We start from the raw sequence: 26,915 nt of genomic DNA, 5'->3' as shown, positions 1-26,915 counted from the left end.
GTGAAATGTAAAAAAGAGGTAGTAGTATTTATGTATTGAAAAAAATTGTTCAAGTAATTCTGGGGGGCCTCCCCATGTTAAACCAATGTCATCTTGAAATCTGTGATACATTTTGATGTGGGAATAGTAGCTTGACTGAAATACAAACTGTCTTTCCCAGTATGCCTTGACTGTGTTGGCGAAACCCCTCCCACACACACATACACACACGCGTGCGCGCAAGCTGAACCCATGGCTACACCAGTTGTTTGCAAATAATATTTGTTGTTGAATATAAAGAAATTGTTGGTTAAAACTATTTCCAATAATTCCAAGATGAGATTAACTTTATCTTGGTGAACCTTATGCTTTAATAACATTTCATTAACTCGATCCAAACCAGTAGTCTGTGGAATGACTGTATATAAATCTTTCACGTCAATAGTGACTAATAGGTCTCTGTTGTCAAATACTAGATTGTTGATGTGTTCCAAGAATGTCCAGGAGTCTTTGCATATCTGAATTTCAGTTTTTAGCAATTTTTTTCAACTCATAGTCTAAGTAGTGGGCACATGCAGCTGTTATCGAATCCCTACCATCCACTAAAGGACACATAGGGGGATCTAAAAGGCCTTTGTAGATTTTGGGAATGCCAAAATATACTGGAATTCTTGGGGTAATTTCATTTAAATAGTTGTATAATGAAATGTCTATTCTCCTCTCCAAGAACATATTATTCAGTTGCCCATAAATTTTCCATTAGGATTAAGTTTAAGGGAGACTTCCCTATAGTTTTCAGCATTAAACATGGTTTGCAGTTTGATTGTATATAGCTGTGTCCATGATCACAACCCCTCCCCCCTTGTTTGGTTTCATGATCCTAACATCTTGCCTTTGTAATGATGTCAAACTGTTCTGTTCCTCTGAATTAACGTTCATAAAGTCTCGACTTAAGAGTTGTTTTGTTTATATAGGTTGTGTAAATCTAATTCACAGAGCTTCTCATACATGGCAAGCTTAGGATGTAAGGGGGGGTTGTAGGTGGAACTAATTCTGAAAATACTACAGTTGTTATCATGATCATGGTTTTCATACATGTCCGTTTGGCTTAGCCAAGCTTCTCCCTTTATCCCTTTTAAATCCAGAGACCAGACAGTTGGGGAGGTCATACTGTCCTCGGCCATCAAACTGCTTTCCCCAGCTTATAAAGACCTGAAGATGGGGCAGACAGACACCTTTATTATAGAGAATTTAGGGCAAGTCAGCTGAGCACATTTACTGATTGGTATGCATTTCTTTTGCATACATACAGCATTTCTGTTGCATTACAAAGCTAGTGCTTTTGTCGATCCTTGAGGGTGGTAAAGTACAGCTCACCATCACATGATATGTTCAAGAACTGCATTTCAACTTAACAAACTAGAGTGTATTGAGTCATTTAAGCACTTAATGTCCAGAGTTTGTGCATTCACACCTTGCATACTGCTGACAAATATCAGAATGGCATTCCGTGTTGGCAAAAAGCACATCTAGTTTCCTGCCTTTATGACTTTTATTTCATTGATTCCACATGTGAGGATTCAGATTGCTAATGCATTATGTTTTAGTAATTTGAAGAGGTTCTAGGTCTGTTTTTTCTTTTGAAAGTTGTTGTTTGTCTTTTTGGCTTTTTCCCGGTAAGGGGTCGCCACAGCGGAACTCCGGTCCGCTAATGATTGGCAGTAGTTTTTTATGAAATACCGAGGTGCCAGCTCGACGCCCAACCTTCAACGAAGGCATGCCCATTTACGCACGTATGTCTTTCGAACGCTACCCAACCACAGAGAGGACATGCAGACTCCACACAGAAGGCACTCCCAAGCCATGCCGAGAATTGAACAGGAGAACCTCTTGCTGTGAGGTAACAATGCTACCGCCGTACCACCGCGGCATGCTGTTTTTTGTTTTGAAGGTAGATTCACCAAAACACAAATTGGGAGAATAGAACTCATCAAGAACAAAGACTGCCCAAAACCCTTGCTACAAAGCAAAACTTGTGACATGGAAAAATTTGTAAGAGTTTAGTCGTGTATTATGGGACAGTAAGTTCACTTACACAACTGCCTTAGTTTATTAACTCAGAGGATGTGCCACCTCAGAGGAAGGGCAGCCAGGGGATTTTTTTTCCATTTTCTCCTTGTTCAAGGCAATGGGGTTTTGGAGTTGATACGTTTAGGAAGCAGATTGTTGGGGTTACAAGAGGTTCTTCTGTCCTCCCCACATAAAATAGGGTGTGTTTATTTATTTTTTTAAGCAGTAGTAGAGTTGTTTGCTCTTTAAGCTTTTGGTGATTTTTGCATTGTACAACTGTTTTTGACAGATATTAGGTTGGACCAAAAGTATGTGAAGATGTTTAAAATGTAGGAACTTGGCTCTGAACCTGCTGTCATGAAGTATATCCCAGACCTGTTTTTAGGTTAGTGAGCAAAGATCTTCAGAAATGAAATGTTTGTATATATAGAAACTGACGTGGACTTTAACAAAATATCCTGCTTTGTTGATACCTCCTTCCTGCATAGTTCTTGCTTAATTATTTTAGGCACGCTGCTTCATTTGTATTGTTAGAAAACAGGTCAGGTAATCCCAGTTGGCATTAGTCATGGATCTGATTTTCGAGAAATGTTAATCTGTTGTTGGGGGTGATAAATCATCTCTGTCTGAAGACTTTCTTTCCACTCTATACTATGTGCTTGTGCCATTTTATACTACTGATATAGTGTCTGTATCCATGTCTGATATTTTCTTCCAGGCTGATGGAACACGAGAATGACCCAGACATTGATGAGCCGTATGTACCTCCAGCAGGAAACGTTCTTGGCTCAGAATTACCAGATGATGTAACAGAAGATCCTATGGAGATCGCAGAAGGTCAGCTCTGTTTTTTTTTTCTTTTTGTTAACATAGGTAATTGTTCAGTAATACAAGATTAGCAGAACATCCATGTGTCATTTCTTAGTTGTACCTTTATAGTCTTTATATGTGTGTGATTCAAAATAGCATTGAATTCCAGAAGTGAGTTATAAAAAGCACTATTATCTGATGCAACTTTTTTTAGAGCCTTTCTAAATCAACTTAACATTAATTAGCACTTTGTTTTCAAGAGATTTGGCCATTTTGTGTGAAAATTTACAGTAGTCTCTAATACATAAGAGCAACTACTAGACTTTCCATGTTTTCGGTTAAACATTACTTGAGTTCCACTGCTTACCTGTAGAGAGAGAGAGACAAATTAAACCTATTAAAAAGGTGTGAGGTGCTCAGGGAGGTGTGTGCAGTGGTCACTAGTATTTTGATTTGCAATTTCAAAGATAGAGTATGCTGAGGTTTGTAATTTGTAGGAAAGATGGATTTGGGAATATGATATTGAAACAGATTGGGGAGCACTGTATGGAAAGGATGTCATTGCTTAGAAAAGGAAATTTGCTCTCATTGTCTGAAGGAATGAAGGTGAAACAGGATGTCGAAATGTTTTTCTCTAATATATCCAGTTAGACTAGCCCGGTCAACAAATGTAAAATAAATAAATAATGAGAGAGAGACAGGCTCTTTGACTAGTCTTCTGAGTTGGGCTCTAAGCTGGAAAACTTTATTTGGGGCTAGACAGCTGCAGGTTTAAGATAGAATCCTAGGCTTGTCTGCCTTCTACTGTCTTATGGATTGCAGAACTTTGGCATAGCTTTTCTTATGAAACATTTCATGCATGGGAGCCGTCATTATGTGCTTCTGTTCAGAACTTGGCTACTTCCTGGGACTTGAAATTTTGGGATAAAAAGTTAGTTGTCCCTCCTCTTGAGCCAACCTGTTCTGCAGCCTTTATTTTTACCAGTGGGTTTTAACTCAGCCAGAAGGATTTCCTGAGCCTAAGGCTATTGTGTTTAAGAAATTATACTCTACCTTTCATCAGTACATCCTGTCTCTGAGAACTAACCACTTTTTCCTTCTTAAGGTGGTCTTTGCACTTTTGCTTAACCTGTCTTGGATACTTCTCCTCCAGAAGAGTGAATTGGGTAAAAAATGCATTGTCTTCTAATCCAGGATGTACACCAGTATCTCTGGTGATAGCTTGTTCTTTTTAAGACTCTCTTGCAAGACAGAGCATGTTTTTGACCCCTTCGTCAGAGGAAGGGAAACCTTTGGTTAAGCAGACCTTGGACAGATTTTTGGAAAGCTTTCTTGTGTTTTGTTTTTTTGTCTTGAGATACCAATTGGCTTCTGTGTATGCTGTATAAGTGCATTCGATAGGAGAGTGTCCACCACATTTGGTGATATAGCTGTGTTCATTTAACTCTAGTTTAAATTGATGCTGTGCTCTTCATTGGTTTGCAAGAAAGCTGTGACATTCTGTCAGGGCCACTCCCTGGCTTTGGTCTGTCTGCCTTCTCCTGGATGCATGTTTCATCCAAATTACCTGAAAGCATTTCCCATTGGTTGTACCCACTCAATAATTTCTCTTTTGGTAAGGTAATTCTGATAGGCAAGTAATTGCCATACCCGAGTATCTGAGAAGAACTTTTAAGTTGGGTCCCTTGCATACATGTTCTTGGTGTCTGCCAAACGTAGCTGTGCTCTGGAGACTGTGCCCTATGTACACATGCAAGATGTTTATCAAGTAATGAGTCTTCCTGCTTTTTATTGTAATTTCCCTAGTAGAAAAATTACTTATTTTGATTGTGAGCCAAAACCTGGGTGCTGTGGAGTTAAGCTTACAGCATAACACAGGCACGAGGATGCTGGCATAGGAGACCACTTCTAGAAATGAATTTTTTTTCCACTAGGCAGAAAAATCACTGGAAATGAAAACTGCAGGTGGATTTTTTAAACCCAGTAACACAGAGGAGTGGGATCATTTTTCACTGAAGAAACTGCACACAATAAAGGTGTTGTAAGCAATGCTGATAGGAAGAAAATTCTAAGGAGATACGTTAAGCAGCAATAATTACAAGGCACTGTTCTTAGCAGCTTTTACAGAAGAGAACATGAGGGCTAGACCTGATGTAGAAACCCTATTGCAAGTCTTCATATATAGTGAATATTTTCTTATCTAGACCTACTCCTCCCATTAAGTTCTTTTTAAAGTGTTACTAGGACATAATTCATATTGTCTTGGGTTGTTTCTTATACGGAATCAAAGATGTGGCTCTTACCTTACTGAAAAGCTGAGCTGTGGATCACGGCAAGGAAAAGACACACACCATTGTTTTTCTGAAGTGGCAGCACCAGGATTAAGTGACTGACCAAAGTATTTAGCAGTACACACTAGGGATATGTATCATACTGAGTGACTGACCCTGTTTTTATTGCTCTTTGTACAGAAAACACTTGTGTTCCCATGCTAACATAAGCAGTTTAGAAGTAACTGAGATACTTTATAGTAATCTTGTCTTTCTGTTGCTGATTCTGCCTTTATGCTTCTTAAATTCACATATAATAGAGGTGATCTGATGTTCTCCAAGTCATCATTCATCACCATAGGGTCTAGGATCTGATATTGGATCCCAGCTAGCAACATACTACAGACTGATCCAAGGCTGCAGCTCCTCCCTCTACCATGATGCCCTGCTGCCCTCTAACCCCCAGATCCTGTTTGCTGTTATTCAACATGGATGCTATTCCTCGGCTCTGGCTACAGCTGAGAATTTTTTTCTATTTTATTGGTGTTAGATGGCCACGGTGGTGTAGCGGTTAGCGTTGCTGCCTCACAGCAAGAAGTTTTGCATTAGCATGAATTTTCTGAAGGATGTGCAGTCTTAAACTCAAATGTCTGTAATTATTTAATGACTTCAATCCTCAGCTATTTGCCAGAAAGTTGGACTTTAGGAGGAACACACCAAAAATATGAGGTAAAAATCTGGACATTCTGCGAAAATCTGTACAATTAAGAGGTATGAGCCTGTGTGTGGACATCACCTCCTTTGGTGGCTTCAGTCTCAGGATCTCACTCTAAGCAGGCCCTTTTCTCTTCCCTCCGCCGATGGCCACAGTGACCACTGACGCTTCCTGTTGGGGTGGGGGGCATTTTCAGGGGAAGACCATCCAAGGCGCGTGGTCCCCCATAGAGACCAAGTTGTACATAAACATTCTAGAGATGAGAGCAGTTCTTCTGTTGTTGCAAGCTTTTCAGGACTGCTTTCTTCGAGGGATGGTTGCAATTCAGACAGACAACATGGCTGTGGTCTCGTATGTCAACAAACAGGAGGGAACATATTCTTACCCGTTGTGCAGAGGCGCCATGAGAGTGTGAAAATGGGCGATGTCCTCTGGGCGCTTCCTCCTTGTAATGCATATACATGAGTATTCCAACGTTTTGGCCGACAGGCTCAGCAGATCAATCTTGAGTCCTCACAAGTGGTGTCTCAATCACTCAGTTGTGAAGCAGATTTTCTTCCATTGGGGTCAGCCTTGCTGCAACCTTTTTGGCTCCTCAGGCAACCACAAATGCAGCAGATACTTCGCCCTAATCCCCCTCTGGGAGAGACACTAAAGAATGCTGTAGTCCACAATTGGCCTCCAGGTCTCCTGTACATGTATTCTCCTGTTCCCTTAATACCCAAGGTTCTGCAGAAAGTGCAACTTTTGAGGACATCCCTTATCCTTGTTGCCCCTTTCTGGCCTCGTCAACCGTGGTTCCCCTTCATCAGGTCTCATTTGAAGAATCTGTCATGGGTACTTGATCCCTGTCAGGATCTGATTTCCCATCCATCGGGGCTTCCTCTCCCAAACCTTTGGACCCTCCATCTAACCACATGGTTTCTCCAATTCCAGTGATTCTGAAACAGTCTAGGCTAGTGTCTCCTATCAAGCGTATTATTCTAGCATCCAAGAAGCCTTCCACTAGAAAGGTTTATAGCAGTAAGTGGAAGAGGTTCTCTGTCTGGCCAAGAGCTGGAATCTGGATCCCTTTTCTGCTTCAGTTTCTGACAGTTTTGTTTTTTGTTCTCCCTTTTCCAGGTGGGAGCAAGTTTCTCTACCATCAAGCTTCAGTTGGCGGCAATTTCTAACTTTCATGAGAACACGGAGTCTACTTTTTCATCTAGGCTTTGTAAAGCGTTTGTGAAAGGGGTCTTTCCTGCTTAGACCACCGATTAAGGATCTCTTGCCTCCTTGGGACCTTATGTTGGTTTTGCAATCTCTGACTAGGAGTCCTTTTGAGCCTGCTAGTTCCTGCAATCTCAAATTCCTGTCTTGGAAGACAGCTTTCCTGGTTGCTATTACCTCAGCAAGGAGGGTGTCAGAACTGCAAGCTCTTACCATTACTCCTCCTTATGTGATTTTTTCACATGGACAGAGTCTGTCTCAGGACAAATCCCTCTTTCTTGCCCAAGATTGCTTCTGAATCTACTCTGAACCAATGTATTCAGCTACTAGTGTTCTCCAGTTATTCCAACAAAGGAGAGTAACTGCTTCATACCTTGGAAGTACACTGACAGTTATGATTCTATGTACATAGACATAGGACCAAAGGTTTTCATAAGTCGGAGCAGCTTTTTGTTGCCCTTTCCTCTAACAGACATGGCCTTCCGGGTTCTAAGGTCACTATCTCTAAATGGATCTCTAGCTGCATCTCCACAGTCTACGACCATAGTCATCTTAAGGTTTCAGGAAGAGTCAAAGCTTATTCTATGAAGTCTTTGGCTACTTTGACAGCTTTTTTTGGCCAGGTTTCTATTGATATTTGTGCTGCTGCCACTTGGTCTAATCCTCACGTATTTATATCTCATTACAAGATAGATTTGATTTCTAGGAGCAGGGCTTCCTTTGGCTCCATAGTGCTCCGAAATGTCCTTCCTTGAAGCCTCCCAGGATAAATGGTAGCTGGGGACTCTGACCTGTGGTGATGAATGATGACTTGGATAACATCAGATGAAGAGTTATGTACTTACCATAACTTGACATCTGTGTTATCCTACGTCGTCATTCATCACATTTGTCCCTCCCGCCATCCCCCTACCTTGTGGATCATGGAGGAAGTTGGAGTGTTTTCCTTCCAGTCTTGCAGGAGTAGCCTTTAGGAACACGACGGCAAACTCAATCTGGGGGTTAGAGGGCAGCAGGGCATCCTGGGAGAGGGAGGAGCTAGAGCCTTGGAGCTGTCTGTAGTATGTTGCCGATTGGTGATGATGAATCATGATGTAGGCTAACACAGATGCCAAGTTATGGTAAGTACAAAACTTTATTTATTTATTTATTTATTTATTTATTATTTGGAGAAGTTTGGGATTTTGGATGAAACCTGGCATATCTCAGAAGAGTGATATGAGCAGAATATCCTAGACGTGTAGGCATGCCGCTGCATGTCATGATTCAGTAATTTTCCTTGAAGAGCACTTTCAGTAAGTGCTTAGTTTGAAACACATTAGTGAGCAGGGAGTTTATATGGTGCATTTAGTAATGTTATTGGAAGGACCAAGGTACATTAGAGGAACTGAAGATCCTTTTTAGTTACCACCTTTCCTTTTCCCCAGATGTTTCCTACAGGCATTCCTTTGCACCAATTTCATGTGCTTTTGAATCTTGCCTCAGCTTTTGTTCCACTTTGGGCTAGCCCAGTACTTTGTAATGACTTTTGCTTAACATCTCTCCTAAGTGTTTTCCTATTACCATTGTTTAGACACCTTTATCTTGTGCAGGTTCTTCTGTGAAAAATGACTCTACCCTTCTGTACTACTGTATTTAAAAATGTACTCCGTTATGTGTCAGTGTATCAGTCCCACAACCAAAGTTTCTTCTTTTGCGAGTCCTCATCTCCTTTTAATGAACGTATACTCATTATACCATTTTACATGGTATATTTTGGTTGAGGGTGTGAGGAGTGATATATAAAAATGGAAAAGCTGTAGATTAAACTCCTTAAAATTCAGGGCTGTTCAGATCAAACGTGTCATTAACTGTCCATTTGAGGCTGCAATATTGTTTTCATTTGCCTTATGGTCATAATAAGAGAAACTTCCTCTATGAACAAGTCAGGCATTTGCTTCATCAGGACTTGAAAGATCTGGAATATCTGTTTCAGTCTAGAAGGCTTTCAATAATTGTAAAGTTTGAGCCATGTGCACGTTTTTGGGACTCCTATCAAAGTTCTTCTGGCTATCCATTTGAAACTGTTTCATGTTTAGGTATATTCTTAAAATGATTCTATCCTGGCAGTGCTCAAAAAAAAAAATGATGGAAGCAGAAGCAGTTATTGGAAAGGATGGCCTGCCTCTAATTACCTTCCCCTTCTTGTTTACTCGTCCCAGAGGGGAAAAAAAACTCCTGCTGTGCCCTGCAGTTATTGGTTAATGAAGCATACAAGTTCATTCCGTACAGGTGTTGGTGAACAAAGCCTGTACGTTCATTCTCCTGGTACCACATCTGGGACTAAATTCCTGTCAGAAACTTGCACTTCATAAACCAAGCAGTTTTGGCATATTGTGAAACAAATCACTGGTAGATCACAAGTTAAGTCACAACCTTGGAACAACCCCATTCCCACCACTTCTGAAAGTCTCCCTCTTATTAACTCTCTCTAAGAATTCCCTCAGCTTTGTCTGACCTCTCCACCTTCTCACAACTAGTGTACAACCAATCCTTGAATACCCCCCTTACACCCCCCCTCTACTCCGTCTCCACCAGAGGGATTAAAGCCCTGTAGATTATCTTCCCCATACCCCACAAGCTCAGGTGATATTCACCCTTGATTTAATTCTTTCTGCAAAGGCTACCTCATACAACCCTTCAAAGTACTTTACAGCATTCTTACATATACAACATTATGTCTCCATTCTGAAAAGCAGATATCCTAAAACTTTTCCATACCAGCATCCACAAATGAGTTCCGACCCACCTCATCTTACACACCCATGGCAAAATATTATAAAAAAATAATCTGCACTCGACTCTGAGACTGTCTTCACACATGGATAATCATCTCCCCTAATCAGCATGTCTTCTGGGGTGGCAGAAAACATGCAAGCAGCTCTTCTCCCTCTGACAGCTGACATCCTATTAAATACGGACCAAGGCAGCCTCACTGGGGTAGACTTTATTGACCTCCCCAACGCTTTTGATCTAGTTGGACCACACTGTCCTACCTAACTCTCTCCGGAATAAGCAATGAGGCCCTCCCATGGTTCCGAAACTTCTATCAAGCAGGCAGTTTACAGTCAAAATGGGCAGCTTCACTTTACCTTTATTAAGATGGGTTGTGGAATACTGGAATACCTCAAGCTCCAGTCCTTTCATAACATCTGTTCTCCTTATTCATTAATGCCCTCTCAGTCGACCTTCACAGCTTGCGTATCATTTCATATGCAAATGATATGGTGATGTAAATATCCAGCATCTCTCACACCTGTATCAGAGAGAGAGACTGGAAGCAGACACCCTAACTTTCAGACTGTCTAACCCAAAGCAGGCTTATATTCAAAACTGAAGGAAAAAAAAAAGTTGATATGTGGTGCAAAACAAAAGCACTCCAAAGTTTCCATGATATTGACTTATAAAAATCAATGACTAACCCCCACCATCGAACAATTTCACCCTTCAAGTGCCTTGGAATCTGGTTAGATTAACAGCTTAACTTTCATTATGTTGAATTAATCAAAGCCAAAATCAACTTTCATGTATTCTGAGCCAGGAACAAATATCAAATGACTTCTCCAGAAGGAAACAGTGCGTCTCTCTCAACTTGACTATGAACTCCCTGATATAACCACTGTACAACTCTACAAGTCGCTGCTAACATCGTCTGCAGATTCTTTGCTTTAGCTTCCATGTGAGAACACCAGTGTCAGGTTCCCTCAAAATCCCATTATTACCCATTTCCTGCAGAATAAAATTACTTCTGGCCTTTCCTGCTGTTAAAACTTAAGTCATAAACCCTTTTCCCTCCGTCTTTTTTCACACAGCTGAAGTTAACACTCTTAAAACATTTCCCACCATTATAGCTTCCATACAGACACCAAAAGCCAGTTTCCACTGCACCAACCACAGCTTGTCTGACGTAGGCCCTCAGATCTGGGAGTTGCTTCCATTACGGTACCCACTAACTTCCACATTGCACAGTTCAGCAGAGAATAATAATATTTATTGCAAAGAGAAACATGCATGTGGCAGACTAGGAAATGAAGGTCCTGTCTCCCGGAACAACAGGTCAGTGGAATTTTTATACTTTCTTTAATTAAAAGCAACACTGCTGTACCAATAAAACTGACCACTACAGAATTAATTTTGCTGACTAAGATCTCTTGACTCCTTGCTTACAACTTTCCATATTAGGCATAAATTCCATAAAAAAACTTTCTACAGACAACAGAAGTTTTTACATTTCTACTCTGTCAGTAATTACTTTTAGTCAGGAAATAAATCATAGGATACATACTGAAAAACACTCAGGAATGCATCTTGCTATGAAAGCATATTAGAAGTGAAACAGACATACTAACATTTTTAAATGAAATATACATACATACATTTTTCCTTCTCTGCACGCCTCACACTTCACATTCCCCCATCTGATGCTATAAAGCAACACCCAAATCATAATGTTTTTCTGTGACTGGACAAACAAATCCTCAGATGAAAAGAAACTTTATCACTTGCTATCAGACATTCTTCACATGCTGTTTGCTTCTGTAACTGACATGAGCAATTTTTAAACCGTTGTTTCAAAAATGTAGTCTTATTTGCAATGAAAACATGCCCGTGTCTTGATGGAACAAAAATAGAGCCTGAGTACTGAAATAGTCTTTAATAATTCAATCTCTACTATATTTATTTTCACATTCCCCAATCCCTTGTATATATTTTCATATATTTTTCTAAAATCTTGCAAATCTTTACTTTCATCTTCTGCTGTGCTATGATTATCAATTGTGGTCATTGGTATTGATTCCGTTTTTTGCATTTGTAAGTTAACATTTTGTTTAGATTCTAATAATTTTAAAAGGTACACTTTTATCATAAAAAGAATAAATCCTAGCAAAATTATAATAGCTCTAAACATGAACTTTAAAATAACTCCTTCCCAATCACAGTAAATGTTGTTTAACCATGCCCACTGGGAACTGTCAGCTTCTTTGGCATTAAAAAAAAAAAAGTTCAGCAAGTTTTGGAATTATTTCTAGTTGACTACGGATGGCACCTGTGTTATCAGGGATAAATGAGCAGCAATCCATTTTGATGAGCTCGCATATACCCCCTTTAATAGCAAGAGTAAAAAATCAAGTGCCATAATGTTCTGTAGCACCACACTGCATTGCAGTCAGTTTTTGGGTAATCAAATTCGTGGATTCAAAGGTAGAATTAGTCAAAATCTCCAAGAGCCTAGACACCTTCCTAAGCTCCCAGATTGACCTTACCACTCCTGACGCCATCACTAACATCTATGTGAGCAAGCACTTTGTAAAAGCATTTTATTTTTGTACAGCATTATGATAAACCCACAGGGCTTTCCATCTGGGTTAGGAATGTCTTTACTGTAGCGCTTGCGTTATACAGCTGTTCTACCTGATGGAAACCTCCATATCGCATAGCTGGAATAACATGACATATGTTATAACAACCAGACCAATATGTAGGGAACCAGGGATGAGCTTGTGATTTCCATAAATGTAATAATAGTTATTTAATGCTGCCATGCCCTCCTCTCTAGCTGCATCATAAATTTTCCAGGTGAAATTGCAACCACTATATCCAACAAGAAGTGTTCCACTTTTGTGATAGCAAGCATGTCATTCAAGAGTCATTGATAGTTGAAGCGGCATTATTGTAAAGGGGTAGAAGCACATTTATTGTTGTGATTTTTAGTAAGCAAAATAAGATGAAATGCGGTATGAAGTTTGGAGTCGGTCACTGGTATAGGAATCAATGGAATACCCCCATTGGATAAATACTAGGCTATCAGTCTGCAAAGTATTACAAACCTAGTCAGTATCCAGAGGTCAGACTCAAACCTAGTATCTGAAGTAAAGACCATAACTGTTAAGTCAACCTGTCACCCAAATTTGCAGTAAGAATATGCACACAAACCCAACAGTTGCTAATTTTGAGGGTCTGGGCATAAGAATGCAAGGCAGCAGAAAGAGTACTTATTCTGGGATGCCATTCGGGTTCTGTCTATTTGATTTTAACCAAACATTTGTCTCTAAGTGTTTGTCTGTTAAGAAAGGAATTAGCACTTAACAGTTCCAGTAGTTGCAGATGATGATGCATTTATGTTTCTGGCTGGCAAAACCAAGTGAAATAAAATGATGAAAATCTCAGTAACTGTCCCGATGATAGGGCCATAGGAAAAACTAGCATGTTTGGGATGGAGAGGGTTTTGAAGAAACTGCAAATAAGGATGTTGAGTTGGTTGTCCATGGTTCATATGAAATCGATCATCAAATCTCCGTACAAGGGTTTTAACTGCTTATGAGTTCAGAAAGGAATTTTGTCTAGATAAAACAATGTCTGTATTGGTGTCCAAAATGCATGATGAATCTGGAATGTGCTGGCAATGTTGAAGAAGAATCACTGGAGCTTAGGTCAGACCAGGATGAAGTAGCAGCTATGCAATTTAACTTCCTGATCTGGTAAAAGGGGCAGCTTAATTTCATTTGGTTCCAAATTCGATCTGAATGGCAGTTGTGGAATCAAGATGGATGGCAAACAATTCAAAGTTGGTTCCGGAGTTCATTTGGATGGCAAAACATCACTGGTTATTTCCAGATGCTGCAATGTCCCTGTTTTTTTTTTTTTTTTTTTTTTTTTTTTTTGTCTGGTTCTGATGGTTCAAGTGGCCTGATTTCAATGGAATCTTGGCTGTACTATTCACAAGGGAGGGAGGTTCTTCTTGACATGCAACACATGGATCCAGGTAGGAAGGCATTCACAATAGATAGCAGTAGCAGTTGTGAGCAAAACCAAGTATGGTCCTTTCCATCTGGGGCAAAGTGTGTTTCTTTGGGAATGTACTTTAACATAGACTGTTCATGATGCTCCTGCTTTGTGGGTTGTCTGATTTCTTGCAGAACAATACTGTGGTAATTCTGTAAAATGGAGCAAAGACATTTGCAACACAAAAGTGTGGATTCATCAATATCTTGCAATTCTAAATTCTTGGAGTGAGGTGTAGCAGGTGTTCTCATGGGTTTGCCCATGAAAATGTCATGAGGGGACAATTTTCTAGTAGCACTGACTGCATTTTTAAAGCTAAATAAAACTAAAGGTAAAGATTCTGCCACTTAAGACCATTTTCCTCACAAACATTAGCTAACCAAGTCTTCAGGGTTTAATTGGCCTTTCCACTGTTCATGAACTCTGTGGTCTGTAGGGACAATGCAACTGCAAATTAACATTCAGGGTTCTACACATTTGCAATATTATTTGGCTAGTAAAATGTATGCCCTTATCGGATTGTATGCAGTAGGGAACACCAAATCTAGGAATTAACTCAGTTAAATATTTCTTGGCTACAGGATTTTTATCATTTTTCACTCAAGGAAAAAAATGTTAGCAACAACTAATACATAGTTAAACTTCTGCATTATCTGCATTTGAGGAAGTTTAGTAAAGTCCCACCGCAAATAACAGAATAGTCCCCAAGGCTTTTTTTAATGATTGATGCAGGTATTGATTTTTATCACATTATGTTCTAGATAAATTACACAAGTGTTTACCAAATGTTGAGTGCTTTCTGAGAGATGAGGGGCATATTGATCACTTAAAATTTGTTTTGTTAATGCATTCTTGCCAAGATGAAAGGTAAATGGTAGGCTTTTATCCATTGATTTAAGAAAATTTTATGGGGCTACTAGCTGGCCATCCAGATGACGCCACAAAAGGTCTGGAGAGTGACTGCAGCCATTGCTTATCCACCTCATATTCCTAGCCCTCTGCCTGATCATGAAGAGGCAATAAGTCTTGTAAAGAAAAATTATTTTCATTCATCTGCTGCAAAAATGTAGCCTTAACAGGATAAGATGAAAGAAGCCTGTCTTGCTGCCATATCTGCAAAAGTATTACCCTTTGTTACAAATGAACCCATCAGTCTTATGTGCAGCACATTTTGTACAGTGATCTCCTCTGGAAATAATAGAGCATCTAACAAATTAACAAAAACAGCATTTTTAACTGTTCCTGCTAATGTTAAATAACCTCTTTATTTCCAAAGTTCTCCAAAATCATGAACTACTACTTAATCATAACAAGAATCTGTGAAAATTGTTACTGACTTGTCTTTTTGCCAGTCTTACCAGCTTCAAGCTGAGCTACTTGAACAGACACATTGCCATTTAAATGTCCAGTTAACAAAATCCTGTCTTGTGTGCAAATGGAAAAGGCTGCTTATGAGCTCACCATCATCTCTTCGAACACAGGAGTCATCCATGTAAATAATTAGATCTGGATTCTGTAAAGGAACATCTTTCAGGGCTAATCTAGGGGGAAAGCACAGTGTTAGTAACAACTACACAATGTTGAAGTTCTCCATCAGCTGTAGAGTTTAAAAAAGCAGTTAAGTGGGGGACATAGAACTGTTTGTAAAGAAGGGTTAATAAGTAAGGATGATTCATATTTAGACAATTGTGTTACAGATAGATATTGTGTTTTAGTCTTTAATAGCAAAGCTTCTACAGAATACGGAACTGCCACACAAGTCTCGTGCCTGAGAGTCAAGTGCAGCCATCGTATCTACTAAGTAAGTCATTGTGTCTACCACCCTACGGCAGTGAGCAAGGACTGCAGCTACAGTATCAAGATTCATATTGAAATAAGCAACAATCTAAAACCATCTTTTCTGCCTTGTGCTAGTAATTCTAATGCTGCTTTTATTTCTTTCACTCCAAAGTAAGAAAAGTCTTTTAGAGTAAACTGGCAACCCAAGTGCAGTAGGATTTAAAAATAATGTTTTTCATTGTGAAAAAGCTTGTTCTTGATAATCCTGCCAAGATGAAGGTTCAGGGGTGTCTTTTTTTAATAATTCTAACTGAGATTTCACCACTTATGAGTAATTAGAAATCCATTGTTGATAGTGCTGCGGTAGCGTTGTCGCCTCACAGTAAGACGCTGTCTGGTTCGATTCTCAGCTAGAACGTCTTCTACGTGGTGACATGCGTGAATGGGCGTACCTTCGTTGAAGGTTGTGCGTTAGGGCGTAACTCGACACGTAAAAATCAACTACCAATCATTAGCGGACCGGAGTTCTGCTGTGGCCACCCCTAACTGGGAAATGCCGAAAGAAACAACAACAACATTGTTGATAGTAACCTATTAATTAATGTCAGAAAAGCTTGCAACTGTTTTGATGAGGTAGACCATGGTGCAGTTTGTATCGCAGTAGTACATGAAGGCAAAATCTGTCATGCTTCTTTTGAAATAAGATGTCCTGAATTCTGAACTTGCAATTTCCATAAGTGCAATTTGTCTCTCTTAATTTTCAACCTCAATTCTGCTGAGTCAAAAAAAAAAAGTCTTGCTTACAGCCATGCCAAGTTTTTGAATCTAGAAACAAATCATTTACATATTGAATTAAAGTAGACCCACAAGGAAATATAGTTTTATTTCTCTAGAGAAAAGGGTGGGAGATTCTACAAACCCTTGCAGCAGTTTAGTCCAAGTGTATTGCTGTCTTTTGTAAGTAAATGCAAACAGATATTGGCTATCTGGATGTATAGGAATAGAAACCAAGTCAGATGAAATATCTGTGACTGTGAAAACTGTGGCATCAGAAGGGATAAATGCAGTATTGTTGCAGTATTGGGAAGGACTGGAAATGTTGGTACTATTACAGCATTCAGTGTGTGTAAATCCTGTATAACTCTATATGTATTTTCTCCTGATTTCTTAACTGGTAAAGTAGGAGTGTTAACAAGGACTGTCAGTTGGGACAATGATACTTTGTTGTAACTAGGCAGCAATAACAGGTTTGATTCCTTTTTTCCACTTCTACTAACAAAGGATGCTGAACTACCATAGTGAAGTGCTCACAAGGTTTTAATGTTGTATAGGATACAGGATAGAGTCCTGTCCCAGAGACTTCCCATACTCTGGAACAAACTACCTATCTATATCAAACAAAGCTCATTAGTTAGCACTCTTCAAGAAAAATCTTGATGATTGGGTGGGAGATGGGAAATTCACCCCGGGGATAACTTTTGTGGCTCTGCTCGACAGGGGCACAGGAAAATAATTTTCTTGGGTGGTGAAAGCCAGAGTACCATTTTGGCTGAGCTTATATAGGCCGTAGGGCCAATAGCCTAGTACCTACTTATGAACCAATGAGACCTTCCTCATTTTCATGGGTAGCCCAGAGCTGTGAGGGTATTGTATTTAGTTCCTCCACACCAGCATTTTCTTCATTTTGCTCTGATGTCAAAATGACGAAAAAGGGTATCTTCATCTGTACATTTAGTATTTGAATATATCCTAAAAATTCATTAGAAACATCTAGAAATATTAGTATTTTACATTTTTTTTTTTTTTACTGGGAGTGTTCGACTGGGCTAGTAGCCTGTTTTCAGCAGAGGCGTAGGAGAAAAGCTCCAAGATATAATATTACAGTAGAACATATAAGGTTAACATGCATTTCCAGTGCAGTTATTATACAGTATGTATTATGAAGTATACACAAATTCAGGTTAATTTGTATGCTTTGGGACAATATCAGAGAAAAAAAAGTAGAGTTGGAGAGGGTCAGATGACCATAGTGGAAATTGGGTATAAGTTGTTTGTAAGTATCGAGAGTGGTCCAGTATTGGATGTTAGGGAAATATGAAGTGACTTGCTTGAGATGAATAAAACCACCAACTGATGATCCAACACTGTAGTTTATTAAAAGGCACACTCTGACGTCTCGGCTGTAACAAGCCTTCAAGGAGTATAACATTTGTACAACACAACCTGCCTAAATATACCCTTCAATTAAACAATTACATTTAAACAATATAATAAAACAATCAAATTAGATAAGATATCTCCAATTCATTTCATTGTTTAACCCATTAGGAGTTCGTGTCAAATTTTAAAATATATGTTGACGCCTTTACCAGCAATTGATTTTTCAAGTCATGTTCATCATTATATGTATTATTTTTTTCTAAAATAGTACCCTTAAGATCCCCACTATTGCCATTATGATATTTATTAAAATGTGCAGCTAAAGCACTTTCCTTTTTTTCTAATTATATTCCTAATATGTTCCAACAAACATATTTTAAAAGGTCTCTTGGTTTCACCTATATAACATTTTTTACAAGAACATTTCAGGGCATACATAATTCCCCCCTGTGTTACAACAGAAACTCTCCTTAACTTCAAAAATACATCCATTATTTTTTTTAAAACTCTTACTAATAAAATTGCATACTTTGCATTTCCCACATGGTTTAGTACCTAATTCACTTAAATTCCTCTCTATATTAACCACAGGAATTATTATTTTTGATTTAACTAGCAAATCCTTGAGGTTCCCCTAATTTGTCAGCAAATCCATCATCTAACCCAACAATGTATCTCCAATAAAAAACTAATCATTTTTTAAGTATACTACTAAAGCCACTGAATGTTGTAATATACTTTCTTTGATAATTGTTTGTTTTTACATATAGCCTACCCACTGATTGTTGTGCTTCTATGCTAAAAATATATTCAGTAAGAAATTTATCCCAACATTCTTCCAACATTTGCATGTTATAACCTCTCATTTTAAACATATTAATAGCATTGACCATTTCATTTTTATAATCAATTTCATTATTACATAATCTATATATATATATATATATATATATATATATATATATATATATATATATACGTATAAATTCTCCAAAGGGTATAGAGCTAATAGTGTGCGGAGGGTGACAGCTCTTGGCCCTTACATAATTGACTCATTTTCAAATTTCCTATGAATACGAATTCTTTCATTGTCACTACCATCAAAGTATACATGAAGAAAAGGGACACTTTTACCCACCTTTAAACCATCAAATTCCAACCCAAATCTGTTGTTCCCCAACATGTGTACAAACCCTTCTATTTCATTTTCACCTCCTTCACACAAAAAAATCAAGTCATCTATAAATCTGTAATATAGAATGACATACTTTTGAAAAATTTCACTCCTGTACACGTACTCATTTTCAAACAGACCCATGCTTAAATTGGCATATGAGGGGGCAAAAGATGCCCCCATTGCTGTACCCTGTTTCTGTCTGAATAAATTTTCTCCAAACATGAAAAAGTTATTTTTAAGACAGAAGTGCAATAATTCTATTACAAATTCAGTTGCGAGACTCTCTCCAAGGAAAAAGTTCACCGCTTCCAGCCCAAACTGGTGACTAATATTTGTGCATAGACTTTTAATATTGAGTGTGATCCAATATTTATTAGGACCACACTGGATAGTTTTAATTTTATTTAAAAAGTCAAATACATCCTGAATATAGGCTGGCAACAGCTGTACTTTAGGTAAAAGGTAAGAATGCAAAAATTGACCTATCTTGGACAAAAAAATATTGTCTCCTTGACACAATAGGACGACCAGGTGGGTCATACACTGACTTGTGAATCTTAGGGAGACAGTAAAAATAGGCCATTTTGCATCCTGACACTCCAAACTTTTTCTTCTCGTCTTTGTCAGAAAAATATCCCAACCTTCTACCTTTAGTTATTAGCTTCAAATATTCCTCAACTGATTGTATATACATACTCATCTCTACTTTTTCATATGTTGTTTCATCTTCCAAATGTTTATTACACATGTTAATATATTGACCATAATTCATGATGACTAACTTTCCCGGCAAGTTTAAAAATGTTGTCATGTCTAACACTTAATTTTTTAAGCATTTTCCATTCTTCTCTTGTTAAATTAAACTCAACATTTTTAAATTCAGTATACTCTTGTTTTATAGCAAACTGTAACATACTATAAAAATGTATCCCCTCATGCAAAAAGGGAGGGAGAAAGTCACTTTTATATGTAATTTTACTAGTGTTAAACAGTGTCAATGCATTTACATTTACATCCGCGTCTGACTGACATGAGTAAAAACTATCATCCCACTCCTCAGAATTAACATCACAATTTACAACAGAATCGGTCACAAAACCAACTCCTCTTCTTCTTTCGGCTGCTGCCGTTTGGGGTCACCACAGCGGATCAACTTTTTCCATTTCTTCCTGTCCTCTGCAGCTTGCTCTGATACACCAACCACCTGCATGTCCTCTCTCACCACATCCATAAACCTTATCTTAGGCCTTCCTCTTTTCCTGTTACCTGGCAGCTTCATCCTTAGCATCTTTTTCCAAATATACTCTGCATCCCTCCTCAGCACATGTCCAAACCAATGTAATCTTGCCTCTCTGGCTTTGTCTCCAAACCTTCCAACCTGGGATGACCCTCTAATATACTTATTCCTAATCCTGTCCACCCTCGTCACACCCAGTGCAAATCTTAACATCTTCAACTCTGCCACGTCAAGCTCTGACCCCTGCCTTTTTGTCAGTGCCACTAACTCCAACCCATATAACATTGCTGGTCTCACTACCCTCTTGTAGACCTTCCCTTTCACTCTTACTGGTACTCATCTGTCACAAATCACTCCTGACACTCTCCTTCACCCACTCCATGCTGCCTGTACTCTCTTCTTCACCTCTCTTCCACACTCACCATTACTCTGAACTGTTGATGCCAAGTACTTAAACTCATCCACCTTCGCCACCTCTACTTCCTGCATCCTCACCATTCCTCTGTCCTCCCTCTCATTCACACACATGTATTCTGTCTTAGTCCTGCTGACCTTCATTCCTCTTCTCTCTAGAGCATATCTCCACCTCTCCAGGGTCTCCTCCACCTGTTCCCTAACCAACATTTTCAAAAAAAAACATTGCAGATGTAATGTTCTTATAAATTTAAATAAATCAATTTTAATCTCATGAAGTCTGGGTATAACTGTAGGTACATACTTAAGACCGCAATTCAACACTGCAGATTTTATATTGTTAAATCGTACCATGACAAATTAACAATATAGTTATCACAGTCATTTGTAAATGGTATTGGACCATTTATCCTTTTTTAGAATACTGTTGAAATTGTCCATCCCATGTCCGTTCATAATGATTTTCTCTTAGACATTTCCCCCCTTGCGGACCTCCTGTTGGGCCATGTTGGTGTCCCTGAAATGTCTGCTCAAATGTGTGGTCCAGTATTGGATGTTAGGGAAATATGAAGTGACTCGCTTGAGATGAAGGCAGAAATTGACTAATGGAGAGCTTAGTAGTGAGAGAATGAAGAATATTGTGAATTGGTAATGAGTTGTAAAATGAAGAGAAAGCAGTGGGGGCTTGAGAGAGAAGTTGTAGAGGATTAGTAGTATGGATTGAAAAAAGAAGGGAAAGACTGGAGTTTGATCAGCCTGGGGAAGAGCCCAGCTAATACCGTCAGATGGTACAGTAAATAGTACATGTCAATTTTCACAACAAATCTCTACCCAACAAATTTACAGGGGCTGAATTTCCTACAGTAAAAACATGCAGATCTTTTAGTGGACCAGTTTGAATAGGAAAAGATGTAGCTTCCAGATAGTCTAAAGGAACTCTTGACACACCCACATCCCAAATTGTATGCTTAGGAAGTGGAATGTGTTCAGCATTTGCCAAAGTAATAATAGATCTAATAGTGTCTGTACCATGTGAAATGGATTAAATGTATTTTGCACTGTAACACTGATAAAAGGATTATCCTGGTCAGTTGTTACCAAGGGAAATATCTGGTTTTAATGGCTGTCCTAATGGTTTTGCAACACTGGTGGCTGCCGAGCAGTGTTCCACACTGGACTGTTTCAGCCTGCTGTGTTACACGTAACATTTGGCAAACTTGATGTTCTTCATGTTTCACTGTTGCAGTCGTTACATTTGGGTTATCTGCTTGCAGGTAGCCCTCAGTCGGCCTGATTAACAAAGTCTTGGATCCTGCGTCGGCTGCTGTCCCTTCTTCCATGACGTCAGGTCGTCAGGGGTATAAAACATGCAGCCGACGCCATTACATCAGTCTTTCTTGCTGTTCGGTGCCTGAAGCAGAAGCAGTTCGCAAGTGCCGGTCGGCCGACTCCTGAAATTTTCGTTTTAGAGTTTCAGAACTGAAGTCTTCAACTAAAGCTAAGTACCCCATTGGGGAAACTTTTTCTTGCTCCTTACCGATGTCATTAAAAGTTAATAATTGCATTACTTGTGGAAAGCAAATACCTCATAAAGATTTTAATTCGTACTGTATTCCTTGCCTAGGCCCTGACCACGACGTTCCTTGCTGTCGGTTTTGTGCTTTATTTAATCAGTGCACTATCCGTCTTAGGTATATTTTCGCCTCTAAATATTTTGGTTCTCAGTTTAATTATCCAGAAATTACGTCGGTTAGCCATCCGACTACCGGGATTCCGAAAAAATGCAAAGATGAAGACAGACAGGCCGCCGAGGTCCAAAACTGCCGACAACGCTTCTAAGCCAGTCACCAGTTCGTCGGTACTCAGGGAGGCGCTTTTGCAGCCGCTGATACACGCTACTTCTGATTCACAGGCCTCTACTGAGACCCATTCAGTGTATGCCGCGAGATGCTTTAACTATGGAACTCGTGGATATTTCTACCTAGGATGGGTCTGGAGCCACTCTGCAGGCACCGGCTTCTGAGGGTGTATTCAGGCCTACGGACTTGCATATTAAACCGACGCCTTCTTTTTTTACTTAGGTCTAAATCTCAATCCATGCCTAAAAAAACGATGCCCAGGCCACATGCTCAGACCTCTATGCCTAAAAAACCTTCTAAGAGGCCAAGGACTGAAGTTGATTATGAATCTTTTAATTGGGATTCTCTTGTTTTTGATTCTTCTGATGATCTGGATTTGCCCTTATCTACTTATGAAGATTCTGATGCAGAGGACTCCATTCCCACTGCTTCCCCTCCTGAGGATTTTTCTTTTGGGGAAACCTTACATACTCTAAGGGAGGATTTCCACTGGGAAAGCCAGGATTTTTTCTGATTCAAAAAAGAGGCTTAGGGATTTCCTTCTCCTACCTCAGCATAGGCCTTTAGCTATTCCTCCTGTACTAGACATTGTTGATGCTTTTTTGGAATCTAGTTTGGCCCCGGATTCCCTGCCTTCTGCTCCCAGAAAACTTGACAGATACTACAGGGTCCCTGAGTCCCACAAGTTCCTTTTCAAAAATCCTAATGCATATCCAGAGACTGTTTCACAGGGGCCCAAGGGCATTAAGGCTTCTACTGTTAAAAATCCTTCCCCTTCAGATAGAGACTCCAGGGCCTGGATAGATGGGTAAGAAGGTTTACACTTCTGCAACTTTGGCCATTAGGGCTTTAAACTGCCAGTTTCATATGTTAAAGTATCAGCAACATGTTATTGGATTGCTTAAACAGAAAATGATGTTGATTCCTGACTGTGTGGAAAATAAAGAATTACAGGATTTAATGCATTCTGCTGAACAAGTTGGAAAACATACTTTGCAATGTGGTTTTGATTCATTAGAGGCCTCTTGCAGGGCTGCTTTTACTGGGTCTGTGCTCAGAAGGCATGCTTGGCTTAAGGAGCAATCTTTGCCTGATCATGTTAAAGCTGGATGCTCCTTTAAATCAGGACCACCTGTTTGGCAACAAGGTTGAGGAAATTCTTAAAAAGATGGAAGATAAAGCTAAATCTATGCAAACTGTTAGAGTTTTGTTAGATTTTTTTTTACAAGTTTAGCCTCCTAGATTTAGTAGGCACTGGCCCTCTAAGAATTGGTCCTTTCCAGTCCCTTCCAGGTCTTCTCAAGCCAAACCAAGACACAGCAAAACCCCCAGGTTTCAGTCCCAGGGGACACACACAACTAAGCAGTGGGGGGCCTCCCCTTCCAAATCTGGGAATAAGACTCCCCCCTATGGTAAACTGTCTCAATGACTTCCTTTTAAAATTTCAAAGCACTTATTAACTGACTGCACCTTTGGGGGGAAAGATTGATCTTCATGCAAAGAATTGGGAACTCATTACCCAGGACAAATTGGTTTTAAGTATGGTGTCCCAGGGATACAGATTTCGCTTCCACACGTTGCCAACACCAAGTGGGTGGCTGGACCTACCCCCAAATCAGTGGGTAGAGGCCCAAAAACAAGTACCTTCTCTCTTAAGCATGGGGGCTATTCAACTGGTACCAGAAGAGGAAAAGGGACAAGGCTTCTACTCGAGACTTTTCCTGGTACCCAGAAAATACAATTCATGGCATCCTGTCCTGGACCTGTCTACTCTAAACACCTTTTCAGAGATTCCAAAGTTCAAGATGCTGACTCTTCACCAGTTACTTCACCATGCTAGGCAAAGATGCCTGGTTGGCAACACTAGATTTAAAAGAAGCATATCTGCACATCCCAATCAGGGAATCTTGCAGAAGATACCTACGCTTCAAAGCAGGCTACACGCACCATCAGTTCTCTGCACTGCCCTTTGTGAATACCCTGGGCGCAGTAGATAAGCCAAAGTGCCTAGCTCCAGTTATTGCATTTTGCAGGCAAAGAAGTATTCAAATTTACCCATACCTGGACGATTGTTTAATTCAGGCAGAAAGCCAGGACATAGTTTTGAATCATCTGGCCTTTGTACAAAGGGCTCTAACTTGTCTGGGGTACACCATAAATGAAAAGAAATCACACCTAGTACCCCGTTAACAAATTATATTCCTGGGAGCAAGCTTGAGTAGAACTTCCCAGATGGCTCACCTCATGCCAGAGAAACAAATTCATTTGACAACCTACTTCAAACAAGTGGCCACAAAAAATGTGCTATCTGCAAGACAAATACTGCAAGCCTTGGGGTTCAAGGCCTCCTGGATTCTTCTAATTCCATATGCAAGACTGCATATGAGGAAACTACAGTGGTATCTAAAAAGCCTATGGTGTCAACATTATCAAGACCTAGAAACAGTGATTCCTATCATACCTTGCCTACTGACGGACTAAGCAGAAACCTCATGGACCCACACGAGTGGAAACTGGAACCAAGGATTTTCAACATGTTGACAAGCAAATGGGGGAGCCCAGATAAAGACCTGTTTGCCTCTCCCCAGAACTACCATTTGGACAAATTTTGCATAAGGATTCCCCACAAACAAGCCTGGAATGTGTATGCTCTGTCCTTCAGCTGGAAAAACCTATCGGTCTATTCCCCCCCCCCCCCCTCTGCCTCTGCTCTCCAAAGTACTACAAAAATCAAACCGGGCAAACCAAGGATGATTTTGATTGCTCCAGACTGGCCGTGCCAACACTGGTACCCCCTCCTGCGCAGTGTGTCATGGTCATCTCCATGGCACCTGCCTCAGACTCCTTCCTTGCTGTCTCAGCAGGAGAATCAGATTCTGAACCCTCCTCTTCTAACACTGAACCTTGCAGCCTGGCTAAAATCTCTCCTTTACCATCCCTCAGCAAACCTGTGATGGATATCATTTTTAGAGGCAAGGAGGCCTAGTACTAGAAAATCTTATGCTGAAAAATGGAAACGATTCTGTGCCTGGAACCAATCTCAAGGGATGAGCACAGCAGCACCCAATTTACCTCAGATTTTACAATACTTAACTGAGATGCTTCACAAGGGCCTATCTTTTTCCCCCATTAAAATCCACGCCTTGGCCATTTCAGCTCATAGCACAGAACCTCCCCTCTTCTCTCATCCACTGCTCAAGCAGTTCCTCAGAGGAGCCAAAAATTTGAGACCACCCAGGAGGGCTCAAACCCCAGCCTGGGACCTTAACTTTGTCTTGGAGAAACTCACTCTACCTCCTTTTGAGCGAGCTGCTACTGCAGACTTAAAATTGCTTTCTTTGAAAACAGCTTTCCTTTTAGAAATCACTTCAGCTAGAAGGGTATCTGAATTACAGGCCATTATGGCAGTGGAGCCTTTCATCATCTTTTATGCGGACAGGGTGTCCCTCAGAACCAATCCATCCTTCATTTTCAAGGTGGTATCCAGTGTGGCTCTTAATCAGTCCATTCATTTGCCTCCCTTCTTTCCCAATCCACAGAATAAAGGGTAACGGATACTGCTTTCCTTAGATGTTTACAGACAACTTAGATTCTACTTGGACAGGACTAAACCTCAAAGGAATTCTGAACAACTGCTGGTGGCATTTGGTGCAGGGGCAGAGGGGAAGGCTATTTCAAAGCAAACCATTTCTAAATGGAAAAGACATTGCATTCATTTCTGCTATAAGCACCATGGAAAACCTATCCCCAGGGGATCAGATCTCACTCCACCAGGGCTACATCTACAGCCTTTCTCAGAAGCGTCCCTACCAGGCACATCCTAGAAGCTGCTATCTGTAGTTCTGTACATACTTTCACCAAGCATTATCATTTGCCAATTTTCTCTAAATCCAGAGCTGGCTTTGACACTGCAGTCTTGCAGGGCCTTATAGCTGGCACTAATGCTATCTAAATTCCTTCTCCCAACCATAGCTTTGCGAATCTACCCAAATGTAGTGACTGAAACAGTGAAATACAAAGAACATAGTACAGTTGTGTACACTTACCATAAATGTAGATGTTTGAGTGTATTCACTGTTACAGTCCTGGTTACCTTCCCTCCAGCCCCCTAATTTCTTTTGACTATACCTCTACCTTCCTTTACTATGCTTAAACGCCTTTTTGGTGTATTTGCTTTTTTGTTGGAGGTATATCTTTGTAGTTTTATATTTAATTGCTTCCCATTAGGGGGGGTGCCTGACATCTGGGGCAAGAAAAACTGATTTAATGGTGTCTGCTGCATGTTTTATACCCCTGACGACCTGACGTCATGGAAGAAGGGACAGCAACCGACGCAAGACCCAAGACTTTGTTAATCAGGCTGACTGAGGGCTATTTGCAAGCAGATAACCCAAATGTAATGACTGCAACAGTG

At 39.9% G+C, this 26,915-nt stretch overlaps 1 protein-coding gene across 2 annotated transcripts in view; it reads left to right on the top strand.

The window, feature by feature from the left end:
• Nucleotides 1-26,915, top strand: part of UBXN1 (UBX domain protein 1) — a 554,889-nt gene that overhangs the window by 246,755 nt on the left and 281,219 nt on the right. For both annotated transcript variants that reach the window (XM_044075640.1, XM_044075641.1), the window contains exon 3: nt 2,768-2,886. In XM_044075640.1, the coding sequence (XP_043931575.1) occupies nt 2,768-2,886 (119 nt within the window). The remainder of the gene's footprint in view (nt 1-2,767; nt 2,887-26,915) is intronic.

This window comes from Protopterus annectens, chromosome 6.part1 (assembly GCF_019279795.1).
Source record: "Protopterus annectens isolate FY-2018-M chromosome 6.part1, PAN1.0, whole genome shotgun sequence".
Lineage (NCBI taxonomy): Eukaryota > Metazoa > Chordata > Ceratodontiformes > Protopteridae > Protopterus > Protopterus annectens.
This window is presented reverse-complemented; position numbering and strand designations above follow the sequence as displayed.